The sequence below is a fragment of the Botryllus schlosseri genome, chromosome 10 (assembly GCF_051294905.1).
Source record: "Botryllus schlosseri isolate E-star chromosome 10, Bs_hap1, whole genome shotgun sequence".
In the NCBI taxonomy this organism is placed as follows: domain Eukaryota; kingdom Metazoa; phylum Chordata; class Ascidiacea; order Stolidobranchia; family Styelidae; genus Botryllus; species Botryllus schlosseri.
The window spans coordinates 13,029,894-13,057,597 of NC_137245.1; the positions used below are offsets into that span (position 1 = coordinate 13,029,894).

The window sequence follows — 27,704 nt, forward strand, 5'->3', positions numbered from 1 at the left end:
GCGAGTGGGCGCGGAATCGATGAAGTGGGCGGGCAAAGAGAAGCCATTAATCCTGATTGGTTGAAGCCGGTAATAATAAGCTGATGATTGGCTGAAAGACCGACTTTGTGAACACTGCTGGTAACGATTTTTGCGTGCTGTTGTGCAGTCGTTTCTGTTGGTGGCATTACAGACATGATATATTGCCTTTGTTAATGTTGTCATCAAGAGTCCATAGTACAACATTGCAACCGCCTAAGTTAATATCTACCAGCAGAATGTGTATAAGTGCTATGTATTGCACAGGTGCTCTCGCTAGTTGAGATACGAATAAACTAGATGCATGCATCTTGCTACCTTCAACCTTTCCAAAAGTTACAGTGAGTGAAACTCAAAAATTTACCACCAGGAGTCAACATCTCAGTAGTACTTGTTATGACTAGTCGACGTCTCACCCATAAACGAACGCATATTACACTTTTTATTCACAATTGAATGAAGGCGAAAAGCACTATTTACAAAAGACATTAAAAAAGTATGTTGCAGATCAGTGTTGCATTGTCAGGCACAAGTTGCAGATTACAGGCTTTTGATTAGAGTTGACTTCGTGCTGTCTCCAACTGTCTTCCTATGCTGTTCTACAGCTTGAAGCAGACTGTCTCTTTGTTGTTCATTGTCAGTCAAGATTGCAGCATAGTCTGTGCTTAGCTTTACACCTCGTTCTGCGGCATCATTAAAGACTTTGACAGAACTGATGTAGGAGCTCATTCTGGTGTAGGAATCTGATAAGTGCCAAACATCAACCGGTTGAGCTAGCCACGCCCCAGAGCATTCAAAAACATCAAATATGTACCACGACTGTGGCCCAATAAAATCAGACAAAGTAGTGTCCTTGTTGATGTGTACAGTTGCATTCAACGAGGGCGGGCCTCTCCTGTTCATCATGTTCCTTGTAACTCAACATGTCCTGGATGAATCTCAAGTCATTACCGACTGCATCACGACCAATGCTGGAAGCAACCCAGGCAGGGATATAAAAGAGAACTAAAAATAAATTGAAGCGATGCAGCAGTTCCACTTCTTCAGATTTGTAATGTAACTGACCAGCCCACATAAACATCTTCTGAGCATACGGAATTGTGCCCATCCACCTTGCATGGTGTGTTGCACCAGGTTTGTGATGATGTATATCTCCATCTGCACGGAGAAGAGCAAGAGCATTAGTCACACATTGTTTGTAGTCATCCCGTGTGAAGAAATCTTTTCTGGCGAGTAGTAGCTTGAAGTTCTCAACTGTCATTGCTGCTCGTTCTTTGAAGCATATAGGAATAGTCAGAGTCTTGAATTGCTGTTTTCTGTCAAGACTGCTCCAGCTCTTCTTAAGGTAGGCAAACCATGTGTTCTCTCGTCCGGTTGTTGCTTTTCCAAATAAACATTTCCAGACGTCTTTGACTACTAGCTCTTACACATGGTGCCGACACGCATGGTAAAAAACCTTCTTTCCTAGAAGGTCCTCAATGATCTTCGCTGCACCCTTCTTCCAGCCGCTATCGCTTGCTGTGGTGTCAAAAACCAAAGCTGTTACAGCATCTTGTATATCCCACTTTTTAATTATGTTGAAAGTAGTTTCAGCTTGTGTGTGACCTGCCACATTTTGTATCTTCTGAATTCAAAGTAGTTTTCCTTCCGAGTATTGAGGTTGACAAGATAGAACAATTGACAAAGCTTCATATCGATTTCCTAATCTATCCTCTGTGAGCTTTCCATCACAATGAATGGCAACATGCTGTGGTCTATTTTCGGCAAATTTTTCCAAAATGTCCTGAGATATTTCCAGGCGATTTGTTTCCCTGGCTCTCTTCGTTGAAGATCTTGACCGGGAGAACATGGCTATATCTCCTCCACAAGCCTTAATAAATGCTCCCATCAGCATCGTTGCATCATTGTCAGTTACTTGCAATCGATCCAGAGCTTGGGACACATGCGTATTTTTCATAATATTTTTAGGTGCCATCAGTTCAATGGATTGGGTCGAGGTTCCAAGTCCAACATCAGCATCATAGTCAGAACTTGAACTCAAACTGTCACCCTCTTTTGAAGATGACGATGATGCTAAAACAACATAGTCACAACTTGTGTCGTGTGAAACGTTTTCAACAGTTTGATCTGCAATGGCTGCTGTTATTTTTTTTGAGGTCTTTAGCCAGAATTTTGTCTCTTCCCAACATTATTGACTGGCGAGATTGCCGTTGATCTTCATAAAATGCAATGTCTTAAAGCTTTCTTTCATGTGATAGATAAATGTCATTTTCTATTGTTGTTATGGCATCTCCACTTCCAATATCCCACAGCTTGTCCAAATTATCAGTAAATTTTCTCCTCCTACCCTTGGGTTCACTTTCCTGTTTCGGATTCTTCTTCAGATCACGCCATCTTTCGTGCAGGTTTTGAAGTGATCGCACCACATGTGATTTCTGCATTGTCGCAATTCTCGCCATTTTCCACACTGTCATTACATCATCCACCACCACAGTACATAGTTCATGAGTAGGGGTTGACTGAGGGCAATGCTCTTTCAGATGCAGCAAGTAACTCATTACTTCTCGTATAATAGGTAATCTCGAGCCACAGATGTAATCGCAAGTATATCCGACCAAGGACTGCTCAGATTTGGATCTTGTTCTTCGCTGCGGCATGTGTGCAATATTTCGCCGTTTTGCCTGTGCCATGACTGCACTATTGTTGCTCCAAATCATAAACTACTGCTATCGACTCTGAAGCATTCAAAGAACATGTGTTACAGTACTACTAATGACTCATCAACCCACAACGCGATTCTACAGAACCACAACCGCTACTAACAGACTCTACCTCAGCAAAACAGACTTTCAATTTAGTAAAGCGAAGCTCCCGAATCCGAGTCAGCTGTTGCAGTAATCAGTGAAGCTTAGCCGATTACCCAATCAAGAACCGTGGTTTCGCGATTGCCCGCCTTTGCTGTCGGTTGCCCGCCCACTCTTCAACAACGACTTTCAAACGCATTTAGACAAATGTTAGCGGCTTTCCTGGGAGCTTCTTTCAAGCCCATTATTGTTTTTTAACAATAATCTACAGAGTAAGCGATGGACACGCAGAATTCCAAACATTTTCCAAATTTTGAACAACCCTAATACATATAGACGTTATAAACATCGCCAAATGTATCAATTGGGGCAATCAAATGATATAATAATCCCATAAAATCAATATCTTCCGTGGCTTTGCCTACAATCTCGACGAGGACTTGCACGGAAATATAAGCTTACGCCTTAGCGGTCTAGGCCAGACCGAACAATGTAGTTGGCGTCTGAGTATTGCGACGTTGATATTGAGCAGAGTGTAAAACGGGTTTCGATACTTGCTACCGATATTACCCCATTAGCAAGTTATACAGCAGTAGCCAACACCCCGATCGCACGGATTTTGATTTTAAGATACAATAAACATATGAAGTTAAGATTGACCCCGTACGCCTGCTAGATTTTTTACATCAGAGAAAGATATCAATTTCATTGATTGGTTGAATAAGCATCATTCGCTGACTACATGTAGTGTATTTCGCTCTTGATGTTGTGTCACTGCGGGTCAAGCTCGCAGCATAGAGTCACTAGAAATTCACAAACGGAAAGCTGGATATTTCAAGTAAGAAAGCAAGTAATATTTTTGAGATTGTCAAGGTGCATGCTCGTTTAGTGTTGATTTTTGTTGTGCTGCCAGCGCCATGCGTAGAGTGGCCCGCAGTTGAAATGTAAAAATTTCAACCAAAGATGTCATAATGAAGTGAAAATTGTAATATATGAAAAAGGTTCACAGTGCAGAACCTGCCAAGGTTCGTTTGTGAACGTGAACGTCTAAATTTGTGAGGTTCACACACAGAACGCGAACGTGAACCTCACGTTCACACCATCCCTACTTATGATGAATTTGCCGACATTTTGACAAAGCCGTCACGTCGACAACCTGCTGTTACTTGAGAGTTAAGATTGGTGTAGGTCATTGCCGTTGTGTTGAACGTTTAAAAATGTCTCAAGAGAAGGAGTGTTGAAAATGATGATTTTCATGTTACATGAGACATTGGTAAACTGTTGTATATATTGTACATATTGTGTATTCGTTGTATACTGTACTAGTGTTTGGAATATTCTGGAACTTTGATAGCTAACCACTAGTCTCCTTGCATGAGTGAGAATGACTCATGTTGAAAATGTTCTGGTTTCTCGTGCACGTTCGAGTTGAAGTTTTGATACTGGGGTATAATTGGTTTGATTCTGGCTTACCTCGTAGTAGTACGATACGTCGCTCGCTGTATGAACAGGTCTGCTGTAATATACTCTGCTGTGTGTGTTGGACTAATGTCTGTCAAGTGTAAGAAATAGGGAATCTCAAGCCGTAGGTAGAACGGAGTAGATCCTGAATTTCATCACCCCCTCCCACAACCCTAATATCCCCGTTCCCCTAAACCTAATCTTGGGATACCCTAACCCCAACTTTGACCCTAACCCACCTCCAATCCCCCTTTCCCCCAACCCTAATATCCCCCTTTCCCCGAACTCTAATATCCCCCTTCCCCAACCCTAATATACCCTCATTACACCCCTAATCTATGGATATCCTAACCCACCTCCAATCTCCCTTTCTCGCAACCCAGTGAAGAGAAAACAGATGAAAATGGTGAGCACGGTTGGTTTCCACGTGAAACACCATAAATTCTTATGTATTCATGGGGAACACTAAAAGATGGCGATCATGGGGAACATTGGTCGCTGGGTGGAGAATACCGAAGAAGTACCAAAATCTGCAGAGAGAGAGAGAGAGAGAGTCTTTATTTTCATCCAACCAACATACATAACACACGGCAGTGATGGTGGTACAGAAAATATGCTTGCACAGAATTCTGTATTAGATAGGAATGATCGAAAAGACCGTGAAGGTCATCTAGTCTGATCACACCAGCATCAAACAGGTACACTTGACTCTGCAGTCTGCAGGTTCTTTGCGATGTTATTGCTTTGCGATGCTGCGAATTTCGTGTTCGCGAAGTCACGAGTTATTCTGTGAGTGTATTGGCATTATGATTACACGTGGCGTCGAGGGACAAATTATGTCAATTTTACTCACGAAAAACTTGCATGTTTTTTGCATTGTTGTTGTTATTGTTGCTTTGCTGATGCTGCGAATATCAGTATATATACCAACGTGAGCGTGATAATTCACACATCCGCACAGTTCATCGATTGGTGCACTTGCACACACGCATTGTGAATTTCTCGATGTCTTTTGATGTGTTGAACGCCGTTATGATATCGGCAGACTTGCTGAGATCTGCTGGAAATTCCGTTGAACCTGGCCATCTAGCGTATTGATTGAACTGTAAGGGCTCTATCAACGCCGCTGTTATCGATGTTGGTTTAGAGGTGTATGTTCATGGTCAATGTCACGCTCTTGAGTGTATATAGGGCTGGGAACAACGGTTTCTGTACCCAAGTATCAAATGCGATGATTTGAGTAGAGTAGCAATAGTTGGATTCGAAATGACTAGCAGCAGAGATCGCAGAAATGTTTATATAATTTAATGTGACACTCTGTGGGCGTTGATTTGCGGCAGAAGATATAGATCCGGATTGTAGCGGAACTATGATTCCTTTTCTTTTGGCAAGTTTCATTAGCGTCGCGTTGGCGTCGTCCGTGCAAACGCAATGTGATGTTTCAGCTCCTCTACCAAAAGAAGATTATCCTATCGATTGGAGCGAGGTATGGTTAAATGCAGAGCATTGTAAAATGAATGTCTCGGGCAAATGTAACCTTCACAATATGTAACAGTACAACGGCACTTTGTACGAAACATTGACGACCATGGATGCAATATCCCAAAATCATAATTGCTTGACTATTACGGACATCACGCCGACTTCCGGGGGATTTCACAGCACATATGAGGTTTACTTTCACGGGTCAGTCACATTACCGTTTGAATTAATTAAATTATATGCCGAATTATATGGCGAATTTTATTATTAAGAGGGCGACAAGCTTCCTTTCATCCACACGTTTTCAATACTGGCGATGGACATTTTCGACAGGCGATTGTGGAAAGTACGGAGTTCTGCAATGAAAAGGCTTTTCGAATCAGGCCTGGATCTGGCTCTTAGAATTAGAAAAATCGGCAATAACCGACCTTATACCCTGCAAATTGTTTACTACTAACCATGAAATTTAATTTTTCGACACAGAGTTCCTCTGCAATCAAGGTTAAATCTCATTTGATAAGAATCTTCTGAGAAACGGCTGGAATGTTTTAAAACTTATGATAGGACTTCGTTCTGAGTAAATATCAAATACTCGGGTTAGCAGATGTTAAGTTTCGAAAAAGGATACCTTTTTCAAGTCGAAACAAGAGAAATGATACGGGAAGTTTAAAAAGATAATGCTGATCGCCCGGCAGATTGATTAAAAAAAGGTAGACTTAAATCTTAAATCTGGGTCTCCTCGGACAGTTTCCTTTCGGTTGATCTTCTTTTAGTCAACCTCCCCGGCAGTTCCAGAAAAAGCAGATTTGCACGCGTAATTTCTAGCGAATAGACCTTTTTAGTCGTCTCTAGTCGCCTAACTCTCAAAACATAAAGGAAGGGCAGATTGAAAAAGATTAGGACATTTGGACGTCCTCGGAGGATATTTCAGTTGTATTCAAAAAGAGCACAAATCCTCTTAAAAGAGTACATATGGTATCCCTACAAATACGCGAATTATACATTGGATACATCCATTATATACGGTCCATTGCCATGCAATGTTCCCGGTGTTCTCTTGGTTCAATCGAAAGAATAACTGTGTCTCAGCATCATTCGGTGACAGCTGCCAGTAATTTTGTTCAGGCATTCTCCCGTTCCTAGCCTACTTCAACAAATATTCTTGATAGTCGTCCCTGCATGGTTCCACTGAACCATAAATAAATTTTAGTCATTCTTGTGGGCTATGCTGAATATGATTATGAGCTGGAGCTTGCGATAATCAGAGTAAATGGCTGCAATATATGAGGTTTCCTGAAATGACTACTATTTTTGTCTTTTAACAGAAGACGAAGAGATAGCTTTGTCTCAGGATCAGTCTGGAAGGATCGATCCCAAAGCAAGATCGGAAGGTATATATGCCATGTTGCGCTAGGATACGAGCAGAGTAGCATCCAACTGAATAAACATTAATACATTTTACAGACACTGAGCTGGAATGGGATATATATGCTCTGCTTGGAGACTCTGGATATTATTGTGCGTACGTCAAATGTGACCCCGCCGGTAGGTCTGGGTATAGGCGATATTTAACTGTATTCTAATTCCCCGCCTAAGAGCCTTTCAGTAGGCATATAAGGAATTTTGCTCTATATATAATATACCCTTTCTAGATTCAGTAATTCATGCATGCGATCGATTCATGCGCACCTGCTATGTAAGGCCAATGCCCATGCTTAAGATAAAATGGATTCATGCACAGGTCATCACAATACATAATAATGTAAGTGTTACTTGTAATGAGAAAAAAGTAGGCCAACTCATCTGATCACTAAAACACAATCACGTATTTTGAAGGCATCTGCGTTACTCGTTGACTCACAATCAGGAAATGTAATTTGAGAAGTCGAATGACCCTAAGCGTCAAGCTGTCTGAATACTAAAGACCTTTATGTCGTTCAAGCTACATGGAGATGTCTACTATCTATGTGTATGTGTAAATCAGCTATAACCCGCATGTTATTGGTCTGCCGTTATTACTTTAATATTTCTTCGTGTCCATTACTAATTTCAGGTAATTGGATTGTTTGGGTATACACGAGAGCAAACGTAGTGTCTGCAGATGAGTTGATTTTCATCCATAACGATCTCCTGAAGCACGGCGTGTCAGCACCTCTTCGATTTACTGGCTGTAAAGACATGGAGGGAATTTGATGTTGCAAATATATGCTTTATGTTTTATGTTTACTATATTGAAACACCGGGTATAATGTTAATGGAACTATAGAATATATATGCTCAATGTGCACTCACGGCAGTGAACATATTAATTAAGACCGTCAATCAGGAATGACAATGATAACCAGGGATTTTCAACCCTTTTTCGGCCATGACCTATCTCTAGGGATGGTGCGAACTCCTGAAGTGTTCTGATTCGTGTGAACGCGAAGCTTTTTGAAAGGCTCTGTGAGAGCGGACGTCAACACGGACCTATCACATCAGGTGACGCCATATTGCTAATCCAACCCTACATTTCCGTAACGTAATGTATTAATGTATAAGCGAGTACTCAGGACACATGTCGGATACGCTGAAGTACATGTTGACTTTTTAGGCATCACCGATTGTATCAACTAGAACAGTGCCTTTCAACCTGTTGGAAGGTACTCACTTGTGCCAATGAAAAAATTTGTAGTGCGAATGAGGAAGGTGGTGCGAATGAAAATCGTAAATGATTGTTACTTTCCTGACGAGGAATAATTCAAATGAACCTAATAGGAAATTCAAGGGCAGTGTATCCCTAACTTTTGCAGTTGCGACGCAGTTGTAAAAGTTGTTTGACTTACGACGAACAACAAATCGTAGCTTTGACGATAACTTTGTCTCTCACAAGCTGTAGTGATTTAATATTTTCGCACTATAATTATTACGTAACCAAAAGCCTGGTTTGCAAACTGGTGTAGTGACAGACATACAGTATATCAGCCCGTCTGAGCCGGTGACAGGTTGGAATAATGACGTCAAGTTGACTTTCTGCTTTCTTCCGCTGAACAATCATCATATTTTCGTAATAACAGTTTGATTAGCGCGAAGCAGTAGGATAGCAGTAAATACCATCATTACAGACTCACATTCACAAGTTACTGTAACGCAAATTTTTACCCCTTCAAGGGTTATTAAACTACGCGCCGCAAAGGTTAGAATTTTTCGTAATATTTGTTGAATTTATTGCAAAAAATCATGCGATAGTTTTTACATATCCAAGGTCACTGTGTTGGGTGCTCTAGCCAATAAGCGAGAAACGCAAAAAAATATGGCTTAATCATGAGAATCTGCCGACCTTTGGTTTGAATTCGTGAAAATATTTATCCGACTGATTTTTTCTGGAAAAATGGTCGAAGACCGTTGGGATGAACCAGTGTAGGGTGTGTAGCGAGCGAGTTCAGGCCTATGAGACTCATTCGATTCTAGGCCAACCCCTTCTGCGTCGGAGCACATGAATATTCAAAGTTTTGGCCAACATACCGCTGATAAAATGCGGTGCCGAAAACATCAGCGGCGATAAAACCTTGGTCAAAAATGACCGTCGCTTATTGGCCAAACCATATCGATATCGATATGGATATGCTCCGTTGTCGGCAGTCGGCACCAAATAGTCACGTTCTTGCAAAACGAGTAGACAGTATTATAAATGCGACGAGCAGAGGAATTTAAATCACCCCTATTTGAAATCGAGTGCGTCAGACATGTTTCGTGTTGGGTACAATTGTGTATGTCATACATGTCCGTAAAATTGTAGCATATAGTGTAATACTAAAAATGCATTTTTGTCATGCGTGAGGCTCGGGTCGCGAGATGCCTCAAAAACTATGATTTTTTCCGTCGTCTAGGAAGCAGGTTATTGGTAACTGAAGGTTATTAAACTGTTATGAACTTTCAAGTTCGATTGAGCTTAAGAGCCGAGCACACGTTATCGTGATTTTCTTTGCTCTTCTCATTTACTCACGAGTCAGAAAATGGGAAATCGTTAAAAAAACAGAACACAAGTTGGAGCAACATATCATAAGAGCAAGCTCTGATGTGCCTACAAGGGATGGTGTGAACCTCTGAAAGGTTCAGGTTCGTGTGCACACGAACCTTCTTGAAAGGTTCTGTGTGAACGCGAACGTGAACCTCATGACGTCACGTGACGTCATTTTGCTAATTCCAACCCTACATTTCTGTGAAGTGATAGCCTATAATGTACAGTTGTACACGATACCTAACGACGACTCGGGTGACATAATGCCAGTAGTTAGTATGATCGCTCGTGACCTGCAATTGTTTCTTATGGGGCCCGCTCAACCGGTGACCCTTTTGACCCCCCCTTCCGCTCGACCGGTACTTGGGTTGGTATAGGCATCTCTCGACCGGTAACCCTTTTCGGTATAGGGATCGCTCAACCGGTGCCTCGAAACTCGTGTTGAACCGGTGACCATTTTGACGCCCCTTTCGCTCAACCGGTATCTGGGCTAGTATAGACATCTCGGGCGCGGTAACCCTTTTCGGTATACGGATCGCTCAACCGGTGCCGTGGTGGTAATTCGTACTTTCGGGTATATGCATCTCTCGACCGGTGTTGAAGAAGTATCAGGTATGGTAAATAGTCACGTGATTGGTCCTTACTTAGTGTATATCCCAAATTATTATATATGACCGATTCGAGTTAATCCCAACGTTTACGGTGATTGCGACTTTAATATATCGTTATTCTTATGAGCGCGGCGGCATATCGTACTCTCAGGTATAGTCTGCGATGACATGTCGTACTATCAGAAAAATGGGTGTGAAATAGTTTGCTAAATCTAGGAATCACTTGCAAGGTAATATTTTGGTAATTAGTTTACCATAGAGCCGGCGTAGCCGGTGATTCGAATACCAACAATAGCCGCGTTCACATACTAACACTTCAAATAGGTGTGAAATATATTACAAACCCCGCGATCGCTGACAAGATAATGTCTCGGACATAGCCATCTTTCGCGACTTGGTGTTACAGACATGCCGATCGCTCACGCGGTGAAATTTTAGTAAGCAGTTTGTCACAGAACTTGATTTCACTCGTAAGATTTAATAAGTAACGAATAACAGAACCGTCGCAGACGGTGATTCGAATACTGACAAATTCTCACTTATTTCCACTCTAACTGTAATCCTTTGCGAAGTTAACGCTCATTCAAAAAGGTGTGAAATAATTTTATAATCCTACGACTGCTCACAGGATAATACCTCAGACATAGCGACCCTCGTGATTTGGTGTTACAGAGATACCGATCGCTCACAAGGTAATGTTTTGGTAATTAGCCTGTCACAGAACCGTCGTAGACGGCGATTCGTTTTCACACCTTGGAATAGCGATTGACTTTAGTTGAGGAACAAGAATCATGATAATACTCAATCGCGTTGGTATTTCGTCAACTTGAAACTCACTACAAAAATCAAGTTGAATCGTATCCGAATGCGTAAATATATCACCTTGACATCAAGATAATATTATTCAGAGTCCGTAAACATGGTACTGTCTTATATCAATAATATTAACAATGTTGATCGCTTGGTTGTCAGATTATTCGCTCGTTGATTTGAAACAAACGTTGAAACTTACAACTCTATCATTGGTCAATAAATATTTTTGTTACAATTGAGTTTCTGAAAATGCTATCATTACCGCACCCCGAAATTTTACCGTGTTAGAACACACAAGAGAGTCAAGCACAAAAACATTCACATGTGTTAAACCTAATTTTCACTTACTTGATTATATTACTACAACTTCTAAACTTTATTAATTCATCCTGGTGAACACGAATAGTGTTGCTCGCTTGTAATATTCACATATTGATCTGAATAATATCAACTCATGAGAACCTATAACTTTATTAACGAACTAGCTATTTTTTACGAAACTGGAAATGCAAACTCTATTCGTCTCGACATCTCGACATCTTACAACACTCGAAAGAGTCAATTATGAAAACACTGCCAAGTAAATCCGTTGTAACTCACATAGCACAAGAGTATGTATCCGAAAGTAGACAAACGACACTTGTACAACCACCACATCCAACAATCAATATCAGTTGTATTCTTCATATTTAATTATTCTACTGTAAAAGCGATTGATAGTTTTCACGACGAAACAACTACAAATCAATGCTTGCGACTTGAGATTAACATTGAGTGTACGAGATTTGAATACCCGAAAAGTAACCGAGAATTAATTTCTCACAGACGAATCCGTATATTTTAATGTAAGATATCGTGAGGTAAGTAAGTTCTTTACGATGACATCGATTCACAATCCGATATTCTCATCATACCCATTTTGAAATCTCATCATACCCATTTTTGAAATCAACTCTTAACGAAAATACGAATAATCGTGACAACTCGATTATAATCAAAGTAATTCATGGTTATACAGATTGTATTACACCCAACACCAAAACAAAAGGACTTTTTAGTTGATTAAAATCATATCATTCGTCTTCAACTTGTGTCTTTTCTAGATTGCACGGACCAATTCGTTACGAACGAGTTGCAACCAAAGTTAAGAAATCTTTGTGCTCACAGATATAGAGGATGAATATAGCTAACACAATCACGAGTCGCTGTTTCAAGTATTTCACAGGTGTAATAAAATCGCTAGTGTCGCCTATCTAAAAGTAGGCATGCGTTCGATTCCCGTTCCGACTGTCGTGATATTTATGAATTAAGGTAAAGATGAAACACCAGTGTCGTTGCTGTCGGAATTCGTGACGGCGAATTGAAACATACACGCATTACACAGTGTGAAAATATCGCTTTGGATATCGAAGGGTGATTAATACTTAATCCGTTCACACTCTCTATAGAACGCGCTAAATGTAAAATATCGTGAGGTTACACTCTAACACTTTGATCATTACAAAAGCAAATTGGTATATGTTTGCTAGAAGCATCCAATTCACCTAGAAATGTCTAGTGCACAACACTCGTAATTTCAAGGAAGTACTTACTACACTGTAATTCACTAAACGTGTTTTGCATTGTTGTTCATTTGTAGTATTGATTGAAATTGTTTTTGAACCCGCAAATAATAATTCCCGACATGAAACCAAGCCGCTGAAAGTCGTTGCCATCACAAAGAAACAATTTGCACGATGTTTGCCAAATGTGTCCTATAGTTAGGTGTACTAGAATTATTTGTGTAACACATACACCGACAAAGAAATCGGAAATTTTTCCGTTGTCATTCGCTAAAGTAAATACCATCACAATACTCTGTCACTAAAAGACGTTACTTGTGTGTGATTGAATCACCGGCAATTAACTAGCTAAATCAAACCCCTAAGAAATTTCACTCACTCATTGGTTATTAAACAGCGTCGCTTAATCGGTGTGGGTCGTTTTTTTTCTTCTAAATACAAATCATATCTGTCCAGCGGAAAACAATTTTCACTCACTTGGGTAATGAAACCAGTGTGCAATATCAATAAAATATATTTTCGTCACACAAAAAATATTCTCATACTACAAAACTGTACAACGGTTTCATGTTTTTGTATGACGCGGAATTAATACCGATCGAAGTAGCCGTATTGGAAATGACTTTTAAACAAACACACTCTACGTGGTTAACATTCTCGTCGATTCTATTGTGATTAATGTATACTTTATGTGTTCTGGATTCGTTTCTATATGGTTAAACATTCAACCCCTCGACAGATACGAATTGTCACACACTCAACTAATATCATACCAAATAGTTATTTACAACAACCAAGACACAGAAAAATTATTTTGGCCGTTTCGATTTTATTACTGGAGGTACTCATCACTTCGCTTAATACAATCTAGATTTGAACTCCATCGAACCTTTGGTGTCTATCGTTTTGCTGGATACGAATTATTGTAGTCTAACAGTAAACAATTTTCACTATCTTGGGTTATGAACTCAGTGTGTTAGCGGTCATTCAATATTTTGTAGTATCAACTAGTTACTTTGTAGAATACGAATGATCATCCTCACAACTCTTGCAAAAGTACGAAGGATATTTACATCACGCAAAGTAATCGACTTTACTCGATATCCTCACACTACGAAACCAAATGGTTCGACTCTACAAACTGTTTTGGTATCACAAGAACTTTTTTACACGAATGGTCACACATCTAAATACTCAAATAATACAACACACAACTATAGTACTTACAGAAATATCATAGTTCTTGTAACAATGTTGTATGTGTACAATATATGTTTATCGTAAGTCCTACACAGTCATGATATCCGTCCGAGTTTGACTTTTCGAGAACATTATTCAGGTACCGCGACATCTTTCAAAAACAAAAACACGGTCACCTATCAATGTCATCACAGTAATCGAGTTACTTCCACAACAGAGTACCTATGTTTTCTATAGCCCCCGCCCTTACATCTTACACACAGATCAATCTACTTTGCAAACGAAAAGTGCTGAGTCATCACATGATTGTTGTCACAACAAAACAACTAGTAGATGGAACTGTATTAAAAATGTTCCTAACCCTTTGCACACCAGTGGTATATTTTGCAGTGGATATGTTTTGTGAATCGAATTGTTGTTCAGCGTCAAGTCTCCATGTTGAAGCGTACATTAAAACAGCGCAATTCAATTGTAACCACGAATCTATTTTCATTTTGTCACAAACTGGCGCTTACAGAAAATTAAATTTTCTTTCCCCCAACACATACTTGTAACCAATCACTTTCATCAAACACACAACTCAATAAAATTATTTACTTTCTACAACATCAAAACCCTGATTTAGTTGAACATGTAGTTGAGAAATATTTTTATTAATCTGTATCAAAATCATCGTCGTCTGTTTACCGCGTAGTGTGTGTTTCATACCTGCGGCTCTGTATTAAAATAGACTCGACATGACTGAATGCACGGAGGTAGAAATCGCATCGACTTAGGCGTGGTATTGGTTACGATTTCAAAACGAACCATCTATTTTGCATTGGTCGAAACCGAGCGAACCTGTTACGTGTATTCACGGTAATGATTTTTTTGCCATATGCGAATGATAGAGTTACTGACCCGACAAATCAAATCAACATGCAACAACCTTCCTACGGTGGTAATAACATTTTCATTTTTCTCCACTTCGTAATTGTATATTCACGACAAGTGTGTTGTACAACTCGACAACTACGTTTAACAAGAGCAATCACACTACCAACATTGAACACACGATACCTACCCAAGTAAAAATATCATTTTCGTTTGGCTAACTGACAATTACCTGCGTAAAGTTACCATTTTCACTTAGAGGTCCGCCGTTACCTGAGTAAAAATACCATCGTCCTTTGGAGATTTATCGTTTACTCAGAGTAACAATACATTTTTACTTGGGGGGTCTATCGTTTCCTAGAGTAACAAACCCCTTTTCCTTTGGAAATCTATTTTTTCCCTGGGTAACAAACCTTTTTCACCTGGAAATATATTTTTTCCCTGGGTAACAAACCTTTTTCACTTGGAAATATATTTTTTCCCGGAGCAACAAACCATTTTCACTTGGAAATCCACGCTTTAACATCCTAGGGCTTATAATACACCTGTTCCATATGGGTCGTACTACTCAATCCACCCGCTAATTTCCCATTTATGTGCAACATTTACACGTATATAGTGCAACACTTCAATATCTACACTCAGTGTTTCCATTACACCCCGTCATTCGTTACGGTCTTTACTTCACTTGTACCAATATATTTAATCACGAAGGCATGAGAGTGGTTTGTTACTTTTGTAAATTGTCCCCCGCCCTTTATCGCATTTTGCAAGGTGAGAGATTCTATACGTATGATGAAATATTTTACACCGCTCATCGTTACATTGTCTTAAATGTAGAATATTCTTTTTCCCAGTTTCTTTGAAAAGTCCGTTTGTTGAGTATACGGCTGTGCGGTTCCCAGACAGATCAGTCCAACATCAATGAAACGAATTCGTCGCGAGCTAAACGAATTGAAGTTATGAGTGCATTTACAGATGCATTCTTTCTAATGAAGTATGATATTGCTAAATCACAATCAATCATAGCTTATCCGCCGATCCAAATCAAATCAAATTCATGGTTGAATTCGGGATCAATGAAATTGGAATTGCATACATTACTGTCAAATTTTTATCTATTTAGTCCTAGTGCTCAGATTTACCGCTAGTACTGACGAAATTGTTGATGACTGATGAAACTGTTGATGTTTCCTGGTCCTTTCCGCTCAATTGTAATATTTGTTTCTTCATGACATCGAGTTCTATATATACATAAAGAAGTTCAGTACTTCATGGCAAACGTCTTTGTTGAACTTTTACAAGCGGCAACTTGCTCCGTGGAATTTAGCTTTAACGAGGTCATGTTTCGCCAAATAGACGGCTTAGCCATGGGTAGTCCCCTGGGACCTATTTTGGCCAACATTTTCGTAGGGTATTACGAGGGCGAGCTTCTCTCCCAGCGTGAGTCCGCCAAACCCCTATTGCACCGTCGATACGTAGATGATACATTTGTCATATTCAGGAATGAATCGGAGTGTGACCAATTTCTCATTCGCTTAAACTCGCTTCACCCGCGGCCTTGCAATTCACAATAGAAAAAGAACGCAATAACTCATTATCATTTCTGGACGTATTAGTTGAAAAGCGCAATACCAACAAATTTGAAACGTCTGTTTTCAGGAAACCGACATTGACAGGCCAATACCTTCGCTGGAATTCATTTAGTCCTCGGCGCAGAAAAATTAACCTCATAGGCAATGTTCCCTCTAATTTTTCAAGAGTCTGCGCAAACACGCCAACTCACTGCGCAGGCCCTCGACAACAGTGCGCAACCATCCTCCAATAGGGTGATAAGACCAACTACTGGGGGCTTCGCCCCCCAGACCCCCCTACGGCTCTAGGTTTCTTCCGGTACTTGTTATGTGCATTGGGTGACCATTTAGTAGTGGCGTCGCTAAACGCGCTAAGCGCGAAAAAATTTCTATAATTCATGATTGCATCAGCCAATATGATTGGGAATTGCATATATATTGCTATCAATTGTTATCCTCTCACTGCTCACATAATCAGATTTACCGGTAGAGCTGATCCAGTGAGGTGTGTTGGAATAGATAGGCCCTTTAAATAATAATAAAACATCTTCGGGCGTACTCGTTGATATAATGACTTCGTTACATGATGCTATTTCGTGACCCCCTATCTGCTATGTCAAAAGATATTGGAATCGCCAAAACGTACTAAAGTAAAAGACGTACACGATTTCAAATTGGTATTTCTTAACTGGAAAATAATGTTCCCTCGATATGGCATTTGTCTTGTTGTGGGACTCTGATCGCCAGGACAGGAACATTCGGCGCCAGCCATTTAGGCGCCCATAGACATGGACAATTACACATATATTTGTATATATCGAAGTTTTCGGTCAGAACCGGGGCAGTCTTTTTCGCCCAAGGTTTTCTCGCTGCTGATCGTTCTGGAGCACTTCTTGGATTCGAATGTTACATAGCCTTTAACTTCATATGTCTTGGCGCGCCATGGTTCGGTAATGGCCGACGCCCAACTGCCCATTTCTATAAATCATGCCTAATGTTTGTTGGGAAAGGGTACCCAATAATCAGATATCTTACAATAATAAAACGCGCGTAGCGCGAAAAAAAATCCTGAAAAATTTCAAAAAATACACCATGATTTATGTTGATTCTCGAAATAATTTTGGACCCCCTTCGAGCTCGGCCCCTCCAATTGGGGGGTTTGGGGTGCGAAAGTTACGGTCCTGAGTAAATCTTACGCAATGTTCATGCCTCGCGGAGAAGACTATCATTCGTTAGTTTCTCGCAGATTAACTTCGAGCTAGCCCATTGTTATTTATAACTTTGTTAAACCATGTTATTTCGCCATTCCCAGAAAATAATGCGCTATTGAAATGATATCAGTATCGTTCACGTGTACGAGGCAATACCAAAAAAATATCTTCCGTGAGGCGCAGGTGATTGTGAACTCTCATTTCTTCACGGAGCGCAATAGTTACCTTTGCGGGGCGCACTTGTACCGCGGTTTCAGACTTCAGTGATAACACTATTTGGCCCTGGCAATGTTCCATCTTAATGTTCACGAATCTGCGCGCTTGCGTGGTCCATTGGACAACAGTGCGCAACAACTATAAAAAGAGCATCATTTCTGATTTTTTTGTGCGCAGCGTAGATTTTCTGTGCGCAGAGACCGTTTCAGCACTGCGCATTTGCGCACGTGTGCATGTGCAGCTTAGAGGGAACATTGCTCATAGGCACACTCGTGCATAGAGCGTTGATGATATGTTCGGGTAACAAACTGAGTTTAGAACTTGACTACATCCGAAAAATCTTACTGGATAACGGTTACCCTGAACACGTCATCAGCCGCGGCATGGAGAGGCAATTAACGCAATTCAACGCAGAAAAACGAACAGAGCCCACCGCACGAACAATAAAAGATGTTTATATCCATCTACCTTGGATTGGCCCCATTTCCACCCGCTTTGAAAAACAATTGATTTCTGCTGTCAGTAAGTGTTACGACACAGTCAAAACCAATGTGATTTATACAAAAACACAACTGCTCCCTTCAACACGCAAAGACATGCTTCCTGCACTTCAACAAAGTAATGTAGTGTACGAATATAGGTGCCACTGTGATTGTGGCTACGTGGGAAGAACGTCAAGACGTCTGCAGGACCGCATAAACCAACATGTCCCCAGATTTATCAGAACACGCTCAGTGAAAAGCTCACCCTTAACTCATCCACTTAAGATTGATGCTGATCGATCAAAGGCCATTAATTCTGCCATCGGCAAACATCTGTTGGATAATCCGATTTGTGCGAATAATTATCGAGACGACCGATTTCGAATCGTAGAGCGAGGCCGCTCACAATTCCATTTGAGTGCCTTGGAATCAACTTTCATCAAAATACACCAACCAAAACTCTGTCAACAAAAGGAGTTCGTGTACCACCTAAAAATAGTACATTGAACGCTCTCTCTTTCATGCTGGTGACGTCATATTTTGTGATACGATTGTTGATATACAATGTTCTTTCCAATTCTCTACTAGTTGCTGACGATTACCCCTGACGAGTGTCAGCCGAAAATATTCGGGTTCATTTCAATATGAATATACTATTTAATTGAATATTTTAGGTGAATCATCAATTATATTGCAACTACAAACTGGACACTGTAAATTGAACTCTAAGTTCCATCGCATGAGTTATCATGACAGTGGTCTCTGCGTAACGTGCAGCGTACCAGAAGCTGTCGAACATTTCCTATAGACGTGTCCTCGATACCATCACCAGTGACAATATTTAATAAATGCAACTGAACATAGCAGTGTGAGCTTTAACTTGGACTGTCTGTTGACCGACCCGCGCATGGCTATTCTAGTCGTAGAATTTTTTGTAATGTGTAGGCGTAGGCCTATCTGATTTAACCAAGGCTCCCTCAGGGTTGGTACACAAGACCTTAGTAGTCGAGCACCATAAAACCCCTTATACATACATGCAGATATTTACATAAGGTGCGATGATTAGGGCGATAATTTTGACATTGCAAAAAAAGTAAAATTTTTGTCAAAATTGTGGCCTAGGTCAAAATGGTCAAAATTGTTTACAAAGTTAAAATCTTTTACTACCTGCATTACGTGTGTATCGTAGATGTTTGCACTGTTGGTGGACTTTTCATTTGACATTTTACATTTTGTAGCCTATACTTTCGGCCTACTTGTTTGCTAATTATGAATCATGAATCAAATGAAACAAATAGGTTGACATGGTGTTATACTCAACGTACCGCAATATCCACTGCGTGGGCATTGGTTAACATATCAAGAAGCGCATTATGAAAAATTGTGATGTATAGACATGCCAGAATGAAGCAACACGGTGTGTCACCAGCAGTGTACGGACGCACAACTTCAGTGTTGTCAGCCAATAGCTGCTGCTGTTGGTGTTTCTTTCCCCATTCTTGACAAGCTACTTAGACAGACACTTTCTACCCTAGAATGTAGGAAAGTATCTATCGCTGTACTACAACAAATTTTAATTATTTCTACCATAATAATGCGAGATGTAACTAGTGAAATTCTTCATAGATCTAGATTTCGTTTAAATGAAGTTTTTTTCGTGTAAAAATTTGTCAGTTTTTAAGTCAAAAAGCTTTTTCAGGCCAAACTACTTCGTAATAACTGACAGTTTCAACTAGAAATGAAGATAAGTAGTACAATTCTACCATTACATTAATTTACTTTCACGAGGGCAAAATCTTGTCGAAATTAAGTTGAGGTCAAAAACTTCTGTTTTTTAAGTCAAAATGAATCGACCTATGGATAATCATAAGATATGAAAGAGATAACACTAGGAGCCATAGTCTACCCTACTAGGTCAAATGCGTTAACCGATCTATCCGTGGTTTTAGGGAGAGAAAACCCATCATGAACATGCTGGTATCACAAGTTCGAGTTCAAGTTTATTCATAAAATTTCATCACTTCAAAACATCACAAGACTGCAATACAATGAATGATAGGAAGATTCCGAAACGAGTAGGAGTAGTCTTAAGATCAGACACCCACCTGGGTATAGACGATGTAAATAGGAGGCATACACACTGAATGAAAGTAAAAGAAAATAATATAAAGTTGCAGGTGACGGAAGGCGAGATCGATATGTCAGGTTGTGGTCCGGTAAATGGTGAGGGCTGACAATAGTATTCATTCAAGAAAGATTACCGGTAACTGACAAATTAAATTAGCATGCATTGTTCGGCCTGCGTACCAAATCTGGCCTGCGAATATTACCTTGGAATTTAGACTATAAAATCTAGTTAATAATGTTAATGTGTAGACAAAAACTACTGTATAAACCACGGTCGCCAACTCAAAACATGGACACTTTTCAAAGTTCGTAGAGGCTGCGGGCCGCATGAATTCAATATCGAGAGGAAATACCCTACACAATCTGACTACCACGGATTTATAACACTACGTTAGTACAACGCCATGCTCTTTATCGTGAAACAAAAAATATCGTGATCATAACATTAATCATATTTTGAACTATGAGGTGCGCATACAATACCTAACAACGCTTTTCAGCGACTAAAGGATCAATATTGGGGTTAGCTAGACACGTTACTTGCTGGAAAAGTATATCCGTGCAAAGCTTGATCTTGCGTCAAAGCTGCATGGGGTTTTGTAAGCGTGTCGGTCTTGGCAGTGTATGGGCAATTGCACGTCTAGGCCTTGGGTTTTCAACCGGGGGTCCACGGACCTCTAGGGGTCTGTGAAACCTCTAAATTTGCAAAAGGGTTGATAACGTAATTTGAAGTTCTTTAAATTAGGGAGATCACGAGGCAGTTTCGATTTATCGCTGCTAAAACTATAGGACTCACGCGACAACGGAATGGAAGTTTTGTCGGGGTTTGTGGAAAAATAAGAAAGTCCGTACAGGTCAATCAGAGGTTGACTTCGAAATGTTCACAAAAAAACATTTTCTCATGTGATATACATAACCAACAACAGTTAATATTCTCTCAAGACGGATGGCGGTTGCACGAGGATTGGGCTAAATCGGAACTAAAACTTTGCGGGGTCCGCGGGGGTCCGTGACGGTTCAAAGGGGGTCGCAAAGACAAAAAGGTTGAGAACCACTGGCTAGGCAATATGCCCATTAGGGCTGTTCAAAATTAACCTTTTTTCCTGAATCTTGCTGGCTACGTGATTAAATCGTTAGGTTGCCTTAAAAAACGACGCACACCAAATTTGAATTCATTCCAAACAATATTCGTGGGTTTCGTACAGTTTGAAAATTTCGAATTGGCCCAAAAATGCAAAATAAAAATTTTCTCAAATTTTTCTGCCAACCCCATGAAATTATTGCGCTGTCTTCAGAAACGATGCAAAACAAATTTGACTCAATTTCAAGCTGTAGAAGCGGAGTTATTTCAGTTTTTCTTTGATAATTCTGGGATTATCCTTGATCGGTGGATAATCCAAGAATTATCATCGAAAAACTCAAATAACTCCGCGTAGCATATCAGCTAATTCCCCTCCAGGAAATGCTATTTCCATCGCGAAGCCGTAACCGCTAATGAGGAATAGTGATGTTGGAGTTAGACACAGGAAAATAACTTATTTTGAACAACAGCAACAATATTTCTGAACTGAAATCAATTTTAGCATTTCAAAACGCTTCACGTTATCCCGAAATCTTAAATCAGGACGCAGGGCGCAAATATGACCTCGCGTGCCGCGTGTTGGTGATCCCTGGGATAAACTGATCCGGAAATGCGTTTACTTTGAAGTCTAGTTTATAGTTATGTAACGTGATTACGTAACCTACGTACGTAGTGTTAGTAATCAAGGTTCCAAATAAAGCCAACATAGCAAATTATGCCGTAACAGTTACAGTTACGAGTCACTGTTTCCATATTCAAGTTCAAATCTTGGTTGTTGCAAGGTCTGTGCTTTAAACTGTTACGTCACACATTTCCAAATCCTAATTCGTAAAATACTGCAATCAGTGCTCGTGATTAGCGGCCAACGCACTCATAAGCGATGTTATCGTCGTTATATCAAGCACTGTATGATGCAGCTGAAACACTAAAAATTTGATTACTAAAGTCAGCCGTGTACCGGTATATTTAGTTTATGGCGAGTACCGACAACGTCTCCGTGTTCGAGGAATATAATTTGAGTCAGCATTTTGAGAAAAATCGTTCAGTTAATACATACAATCGGCTGATGCGCACCTGCTATAGCAAAGCTAACAAGCCACACAGAGCTAAGGATGCAGCCTAATATAAATGCACCCACTTAGAAACATGTGTTAACATTGTAATTCACTGCTTTCAATTTAGAAAAAACACTGCACGCCGCAGAACATAATCTGAACTTTTGTCTCGGCCCACCAACATATTTTATGCTTCACATTTGACCCGCTGGGAAAAATAATTGCCCAACCCTGGATTTGAGATACACTCAACCCGTAGCATGAGTGAATGACTCCGTCATTTGCTTCATGTGAACTGATAACTTTATAATAGCATGAATGTTGAATACCAATGCATCCAATTCCGGTACGCGACCATTCTGCTCGATGCGCCATCAAATAAGCCCAGAAGTAATAACTGGTTGGTTTACTCGACTGCTTACCTGCTGACATTTCCTGATTCCTTTTGCTGGATTGCAATATCATTGTTTTGATGACGCTGATCTCTAAAGAGATTTAGAGCAAATTTGAAATCTCTAGCTAGTCCAGTGTTGGGATCAAGTCACTACCTTCGAGTCACGAGTCATCTCGAGTCATTGCACATTTTGACTCGAGTCAAGTCAAGTCAATCGATTTTCAAAGGTGACTCGAGTCAAGTCAAGTCACTCGTTTTTTGGAGGTGACTCGAGTCAAGTCAAGTCAAGTCAAGTCAAGTCACGAGTCAAGTCACAATTCAAGTCAAATTGAATTTTCGAACTATGGAGTGATCATCCAAATTCATTATATTTTGCTAGCTGTGTTAAAGAGATCAATTGGTCATTTATCTTGAATCAAATAACGAATATAAAGGTAAATATATATGTAGAAATGCGTTGTATCGCTCACGCACACGTAGAACTGCTAATAAAATATGTCAGTATAGCTATACATCAGGGGTGTCAAACATACGACCCTCCAAATGATTTCATTCGGCCCGCGAAGAAATTCTGAGTAGGCTATATGTTGAAAATTGCGTGATTTTATCCAACACATTTCTCGAATTTATAGTAAGAAATACTACTAATAAATATTCCTTCAAGATAGCAAATTTCTGTGTTATTGGACCAGACTGATTGACCTTGATTCTACAATACATCGTGACGGGGATATTATTGTGTCTGTAGTCTGGACTTATAGCAGTCAGTTGAAGATACTCGAAGTCCGTCATTACTCGCACCGGTACTCTAGTCCGGCTCAAACTGAGCCGTTTCAATCCTGTGTACAATTGCTTTCGCAGTCCCACGGGACATAAAAGTTTCGCAGTCCCACGGGACATTATAACCACTCAACAGCGGAGCTGTGATTGTAGTAATCGTCAGGAGAAAATCGCTGACATTGACATTGACACCCAATTCCGAGAATGCGAAAAAGTGCATATATTGAGTTACGAGTTAGAAATATTTTGGAATCAATTGACTGGTGCGGCCCGCGAGTGATCTGAATATTTGAATTCGACCCGCGACGTCTTTGACAACTCCGAGCTACATGCTACATTCTCTTATTAGCAGCCAAAATAGAGGATCGAATACGAAGCCTCGAGAAGATGGAAGAAATTGATATCGTACAATACACTAGCCATCTATACACATCCGTGAGGATATGAATGCATAAAATGTATTTGTTCGATTAAAAAAAAACATACAAGAGGGTTAGTAAAGGTGAGCACCGTGCAATGTAAGGACGGCTGTCCAACAAACAGCGATACGTTGCTATCGAATTAATCTGCTACCAAGACAACGCAAGCTGTGATCATTACGTTTGCGTTCAGTGTATTTGTGATGTAACAATGTACGGTCAGTGAAACGTACAACCAGTGAATGACTGGTTACTCTCACAAGTCACAACGGCGTATCGTGAATAATCCGAACATGCACAAAATATATTGATTTAGTCGACACCGTTTACTTTATGACTTGAAATTGACTCGTAAATTTTGCTCCGAGTCACGAGTCAATCCACATTTTTGAAGCGCCGAGTCAAGTCAAGTCAAGTCATTTTTGCAAAGTGACTCGAGTCAAGTCAAGTCATTCGAAAAAGTTGACTCGAGTCTGACTCGAGTCAAGTCATGACTCGAGTCATCCCAACACTGCAGCTACTAGCAAAACGAAATAATGTTCGTACGAAGAGCAGCCAACTTGTCGTCGTGCTAGGAAATGCTCAATGAGCATTGCTCATGGACAATTTTTAAAATATATAAATTTGTCACAGATAGTTTACTTGCGACTCCCTCCACTCGGGATGTTGCATAATTTTGGTAGCACATTCAGCATATCACTACATGGGTCTGGTGTATCCGTGACATGCGTGGACTTACCTGCCGTTAGTTCTCCGTCATCCTTCTTTGATTGGGGTATTTGAGCCTTCACATCACGTAATTCTAAAAGTAAACACCGGGTTGCATTACATTGTTTCAGCTTTCAGGAACGTAACAATATCAGTCAACAGTTTTACTATTGTTCTTGATGTATTATAGTCATTCGCGTCAGGTCCACGAAAAGTGCCTGATCGACTCTAGATCTGCCAACAAAATAGCACGGCAACTTTGACCTATAGCAATTATCAAGTCTCTCTGTACAATATGACTATGCACAGCCGAACTCGCGTTAGAAATAGCGATTGACAAGATATCGAGAAATGCGAATGAACGTTTCATCCTAAATAGCGAACATCAAAATCCATCCCTTACTTAACCTAACTCCTATTGGTATAGTTACTATAGTATATATCACACAAATCAAATGCTGTGGGTGTTCATTATGTCGCATTGTATCATGTGTATCAATATGTTCCCATTAAGTAGCTCTTGGTTTCAAAAAGATTGGTGACCCCTGATAGAATCTCGGGATTGTCATGACTTTTCATTTTGTAAATATATGGATAATTTTTCAATATTGTTGCCGTTTTGAATGGTAAAAGTATCACCACCGGCGTGGCAAATCTTTCGGTGCGCCTTGAACAATGAACTGGCGTGGCACAATCGGCACGCGTGCAAGGGGACCGCTGAACGAGTTACACTATAATCCAGGGGTGGCCAACATTTTTAGTCAAAGGGCCACATGCGGAACTATAGCGCGGACCACTTTAGTATTAATGGCCTTTTGTTTAGAGTTAGACTAGATACGATGAATGCAATCCGAGATTCAGGTCCCGCGGACCACACTCAAGTGACTATACTGAAGCATCCCAACGACCTCAATTGATACGGTGATACCGGGAATAGTATAATATAATTAATTTCGAAAATCACCGCGCGGGACACTCAAACCTTCTCGAGAGCCATGGGTTTGCCACCCCTGCATTAATTTAACTACGATTCCCGTTCCTATTCTAGCCCTCCAATCTCTCTATAACTTCGTGTAATTTATACATAAACATGCTCGCAACTATACGGATACGCCTAAATGATGGTGCGAGGAGATAGTAATGGAAAGTAATATTTATTACTTGCCCTTTAATAATTCGTCACTCGTCTTTCTCCATTCGGAAGCTTCCCTTTTAACAATGGTGTTTTCTGAAATCGACGAACAACAAACGATTTCCCCGTAGCAATGGTATCGATAAGTATGTTTCTAGAATAAGCCTTCCATATTTCACGCCGTATATTATCCAAGACCAGTTATTGTGAAGTTGTAAACTTAGTTATATCCTTTGGCCATGATTCATCAATCACCTACGTGATTTGTCACAATTAGAAGAAGTTAAAACGTTGCGCGAACATGAACAGAACATGTATCGCAGAATTGAGAATAACAAAGATCACCAGGATTTGACGTATAGAATGAATCATGTCAGCTATAAGTCAATAATTCACCTCGCAAATAAAACATTCTCTAGAATACGAGCAAATAGCCTCAATTAGTACAAAGTACAAATACCTTCCACCAATTCCGTGTTGCTTTTTCGCAATTTCCAGATACCTGCATGTTAAAATTTAGTAAATCGTACTGCTGGAGAAGATCTAATACGATTATGAAGAAATAGTATAAAATATGAAATGTACGCCTTGGTTACGCTAATGTGCGGTGGAACATCAGTGTGCACTGTGCATAGGGAAGAGATAGGAAGTGACTGTGAGAGGATGGAGTCTGGAGACTGGATACTATGAAGTTTTCCGGAATATGGGTATCAGTGGGTTCATTGGCATATCTGTAGGAATTAAAGTTATAGCTCTCCGACTCACAAACCTATTTATAGATTGCATATAGTGCGTGGAAAAGTTTAAAATTCCTATATAGTTGGGAAGGGCAATTGGTCACGTTTGCGAAAGATTCATGAATTAGACATAAATGTTTTGAAGTATAGGATATACCTGTTCTTAAAGATTTCAGTTGCTTTTCCAATTCGTCGTATTTTTCCTTCGATGCTTGTTGCTGATCACCTAATCTGATGCAAGTAACCGGGTACTCGTTCGCTTTCAGATTTTGCAGAAACGGGCCTGGATCACATTTCGCCAATTGGCAGCCTGGTTGTGTTTTGCATAATATTTCCTCGCGTTGACCAGCAGAAGCCAACACAAGTGTCGATACCACAAATAGCTTGTATTTTATCTTCATTGTCACCTAAATACTTTCACAGTCAATCATCGCTACGAAGTTACAGTGCAATGTAAATAGATACGAAACAGATGTCGATATTGACGAGACAAATTTATATCATTCCGGCAGAAACACTGCACAGGCGGTTTGCAATAAATGAACGACAAAAGTGATTGGCGCGCATATACCATTCTATTTATCAACATATTTGCATAAATAAAAAAAAACTTGCTTCTCCTGTAGCAATGCGGCTACTGGTTGGAATTGAACCAAATTTGGTGTGCAGCCTTTAATTAGGTAACCTAACAATTTTATCAAGTAGTCATTACGATTTGAGAAAATAAAATCATTTTTGAACCCCCCCCCCAATAACCAGTTATGCTTGCGTGTATGACAGATATGCCATTACGAAAACATATTTCATTAGCCCACGGCTCCCGTAGGCTACAGTATCAGAATACAAACAAAGGTTAACGGTAACGGCATTCTCCGTACATGGGGGAAGTGAAGGCAACACCAAACAGCAGTCTATGAAGCAAAACTTCATAGATAAGTTCGACCTCCCTTGCATATATTGTAAA

General features: G+C 40.1%; 3 protein-coding genes across 6 annotated transcripts in view; 1 reads left to right on the plus strand and 2 right to left on the minus strand.

Annotated features, from left to right (window-relative positions):
* Positions 1 to 27,704, minus strand: part of LOC145448277 (uncharacterized) — a 219,879-nt gene that overhangs the window by 57,431 nt on the left and 134,744 nt on the right. The gene's annotated exons all lie outside the window — the stretch shown is intronic.
* LOC145447735 (uncharacterized) lies at positions 5,237 to 8,052 on the plus strand. Its single transcript, XM_080325992.1, has 6 exons — positions 5,237 to 5,769; positions 5,839 to 5,969; positions 6,038 to 6,111; positions 7,091 to 7,156; positions 7,230 to 7,310; positions 7,819 to 8,052. The coding sequence occupies exons 1-6, from the start codon at positions 5,653 to 5,655 to the stop codon at positions 7,956 to 7,958; spliced, it is 609 nt and encodes a 202-aa protein (XP_080182118.1). The 5' UTR covers positions 5,237 to 5,652; the 3' UTR covers positions 7,959 to 8,052.
* Positions 15,902 to 27,213, minus strand: LOC145449228 (uncharacterized). The gene is made up of 6 exons (XM_080327697.1): positions 26,898 to 27,213; positions 26,464 to 26,505; positions 26,037 to 26,099; positions 24,903 to 24,965; positions 22,993 to 23,055; positions 15,902 to 16,068 (listed from the first exon to the last, which is right to left on the minus strand). The coding sequence occupies exons 1-6, from the start codon at positions 27,139 to 27,141 to the stop codon at positions 15,953 to 15,955; spliced, it is 591 nt and encodes a 196-aa protein (XP_080183823.1). The 5' UTR covers positions 27,142 to 27,213; the 3' UTR covers positions 15,902 to 15,952.

Excerpts from the sequence above, each read along its gene's own strand:
- LOC145449228 (XM_080327697.1), bottom strand. The coding sequence starts at position 27,141 with ATGAAGATAAAATACAAGCTATTTGTGGTATCGACACTTGTGTTGGCT. Across the intron at positions 26,506-26,897 it reads ACTGAAATCTTTAAGAACAG|GTATCTGGAAATTGCGAAAA; the intron begins GTATATCCTATA and ends TTTAACATGCAG. Across the intron at positions 24,966-26,036 it reads GAGTGACGAATTATTAAAGG|AATTACGTGATGTGAAGGCT; the intron begins GCAAGTAATAAA and ends GTTTACTTTTAG.
- LOC145447735 (XM_080325992.1), top strand. The coding sequence starts at position 5,653 with ATGATTCCTTTTCTTTTGGCAAGTTTCATTAGCGTCGCGTTGGCGTCG. Across the intron at positions 5,770-5,838 it reads ATCCTATCGATTGGAGCGAG|TACAACGGCACTTTGTACGA; the intron begins GTATGGTTAAAT and ends AATATGTAACAG. Across the intron at positions 6,112-7,090 it reads TCGACAGGCGATTGTGGAAA|AAGACGAAGAGATAGCTTTG; the intron begins GTACGGAGTTCT and ends GTCTTTTAACAG.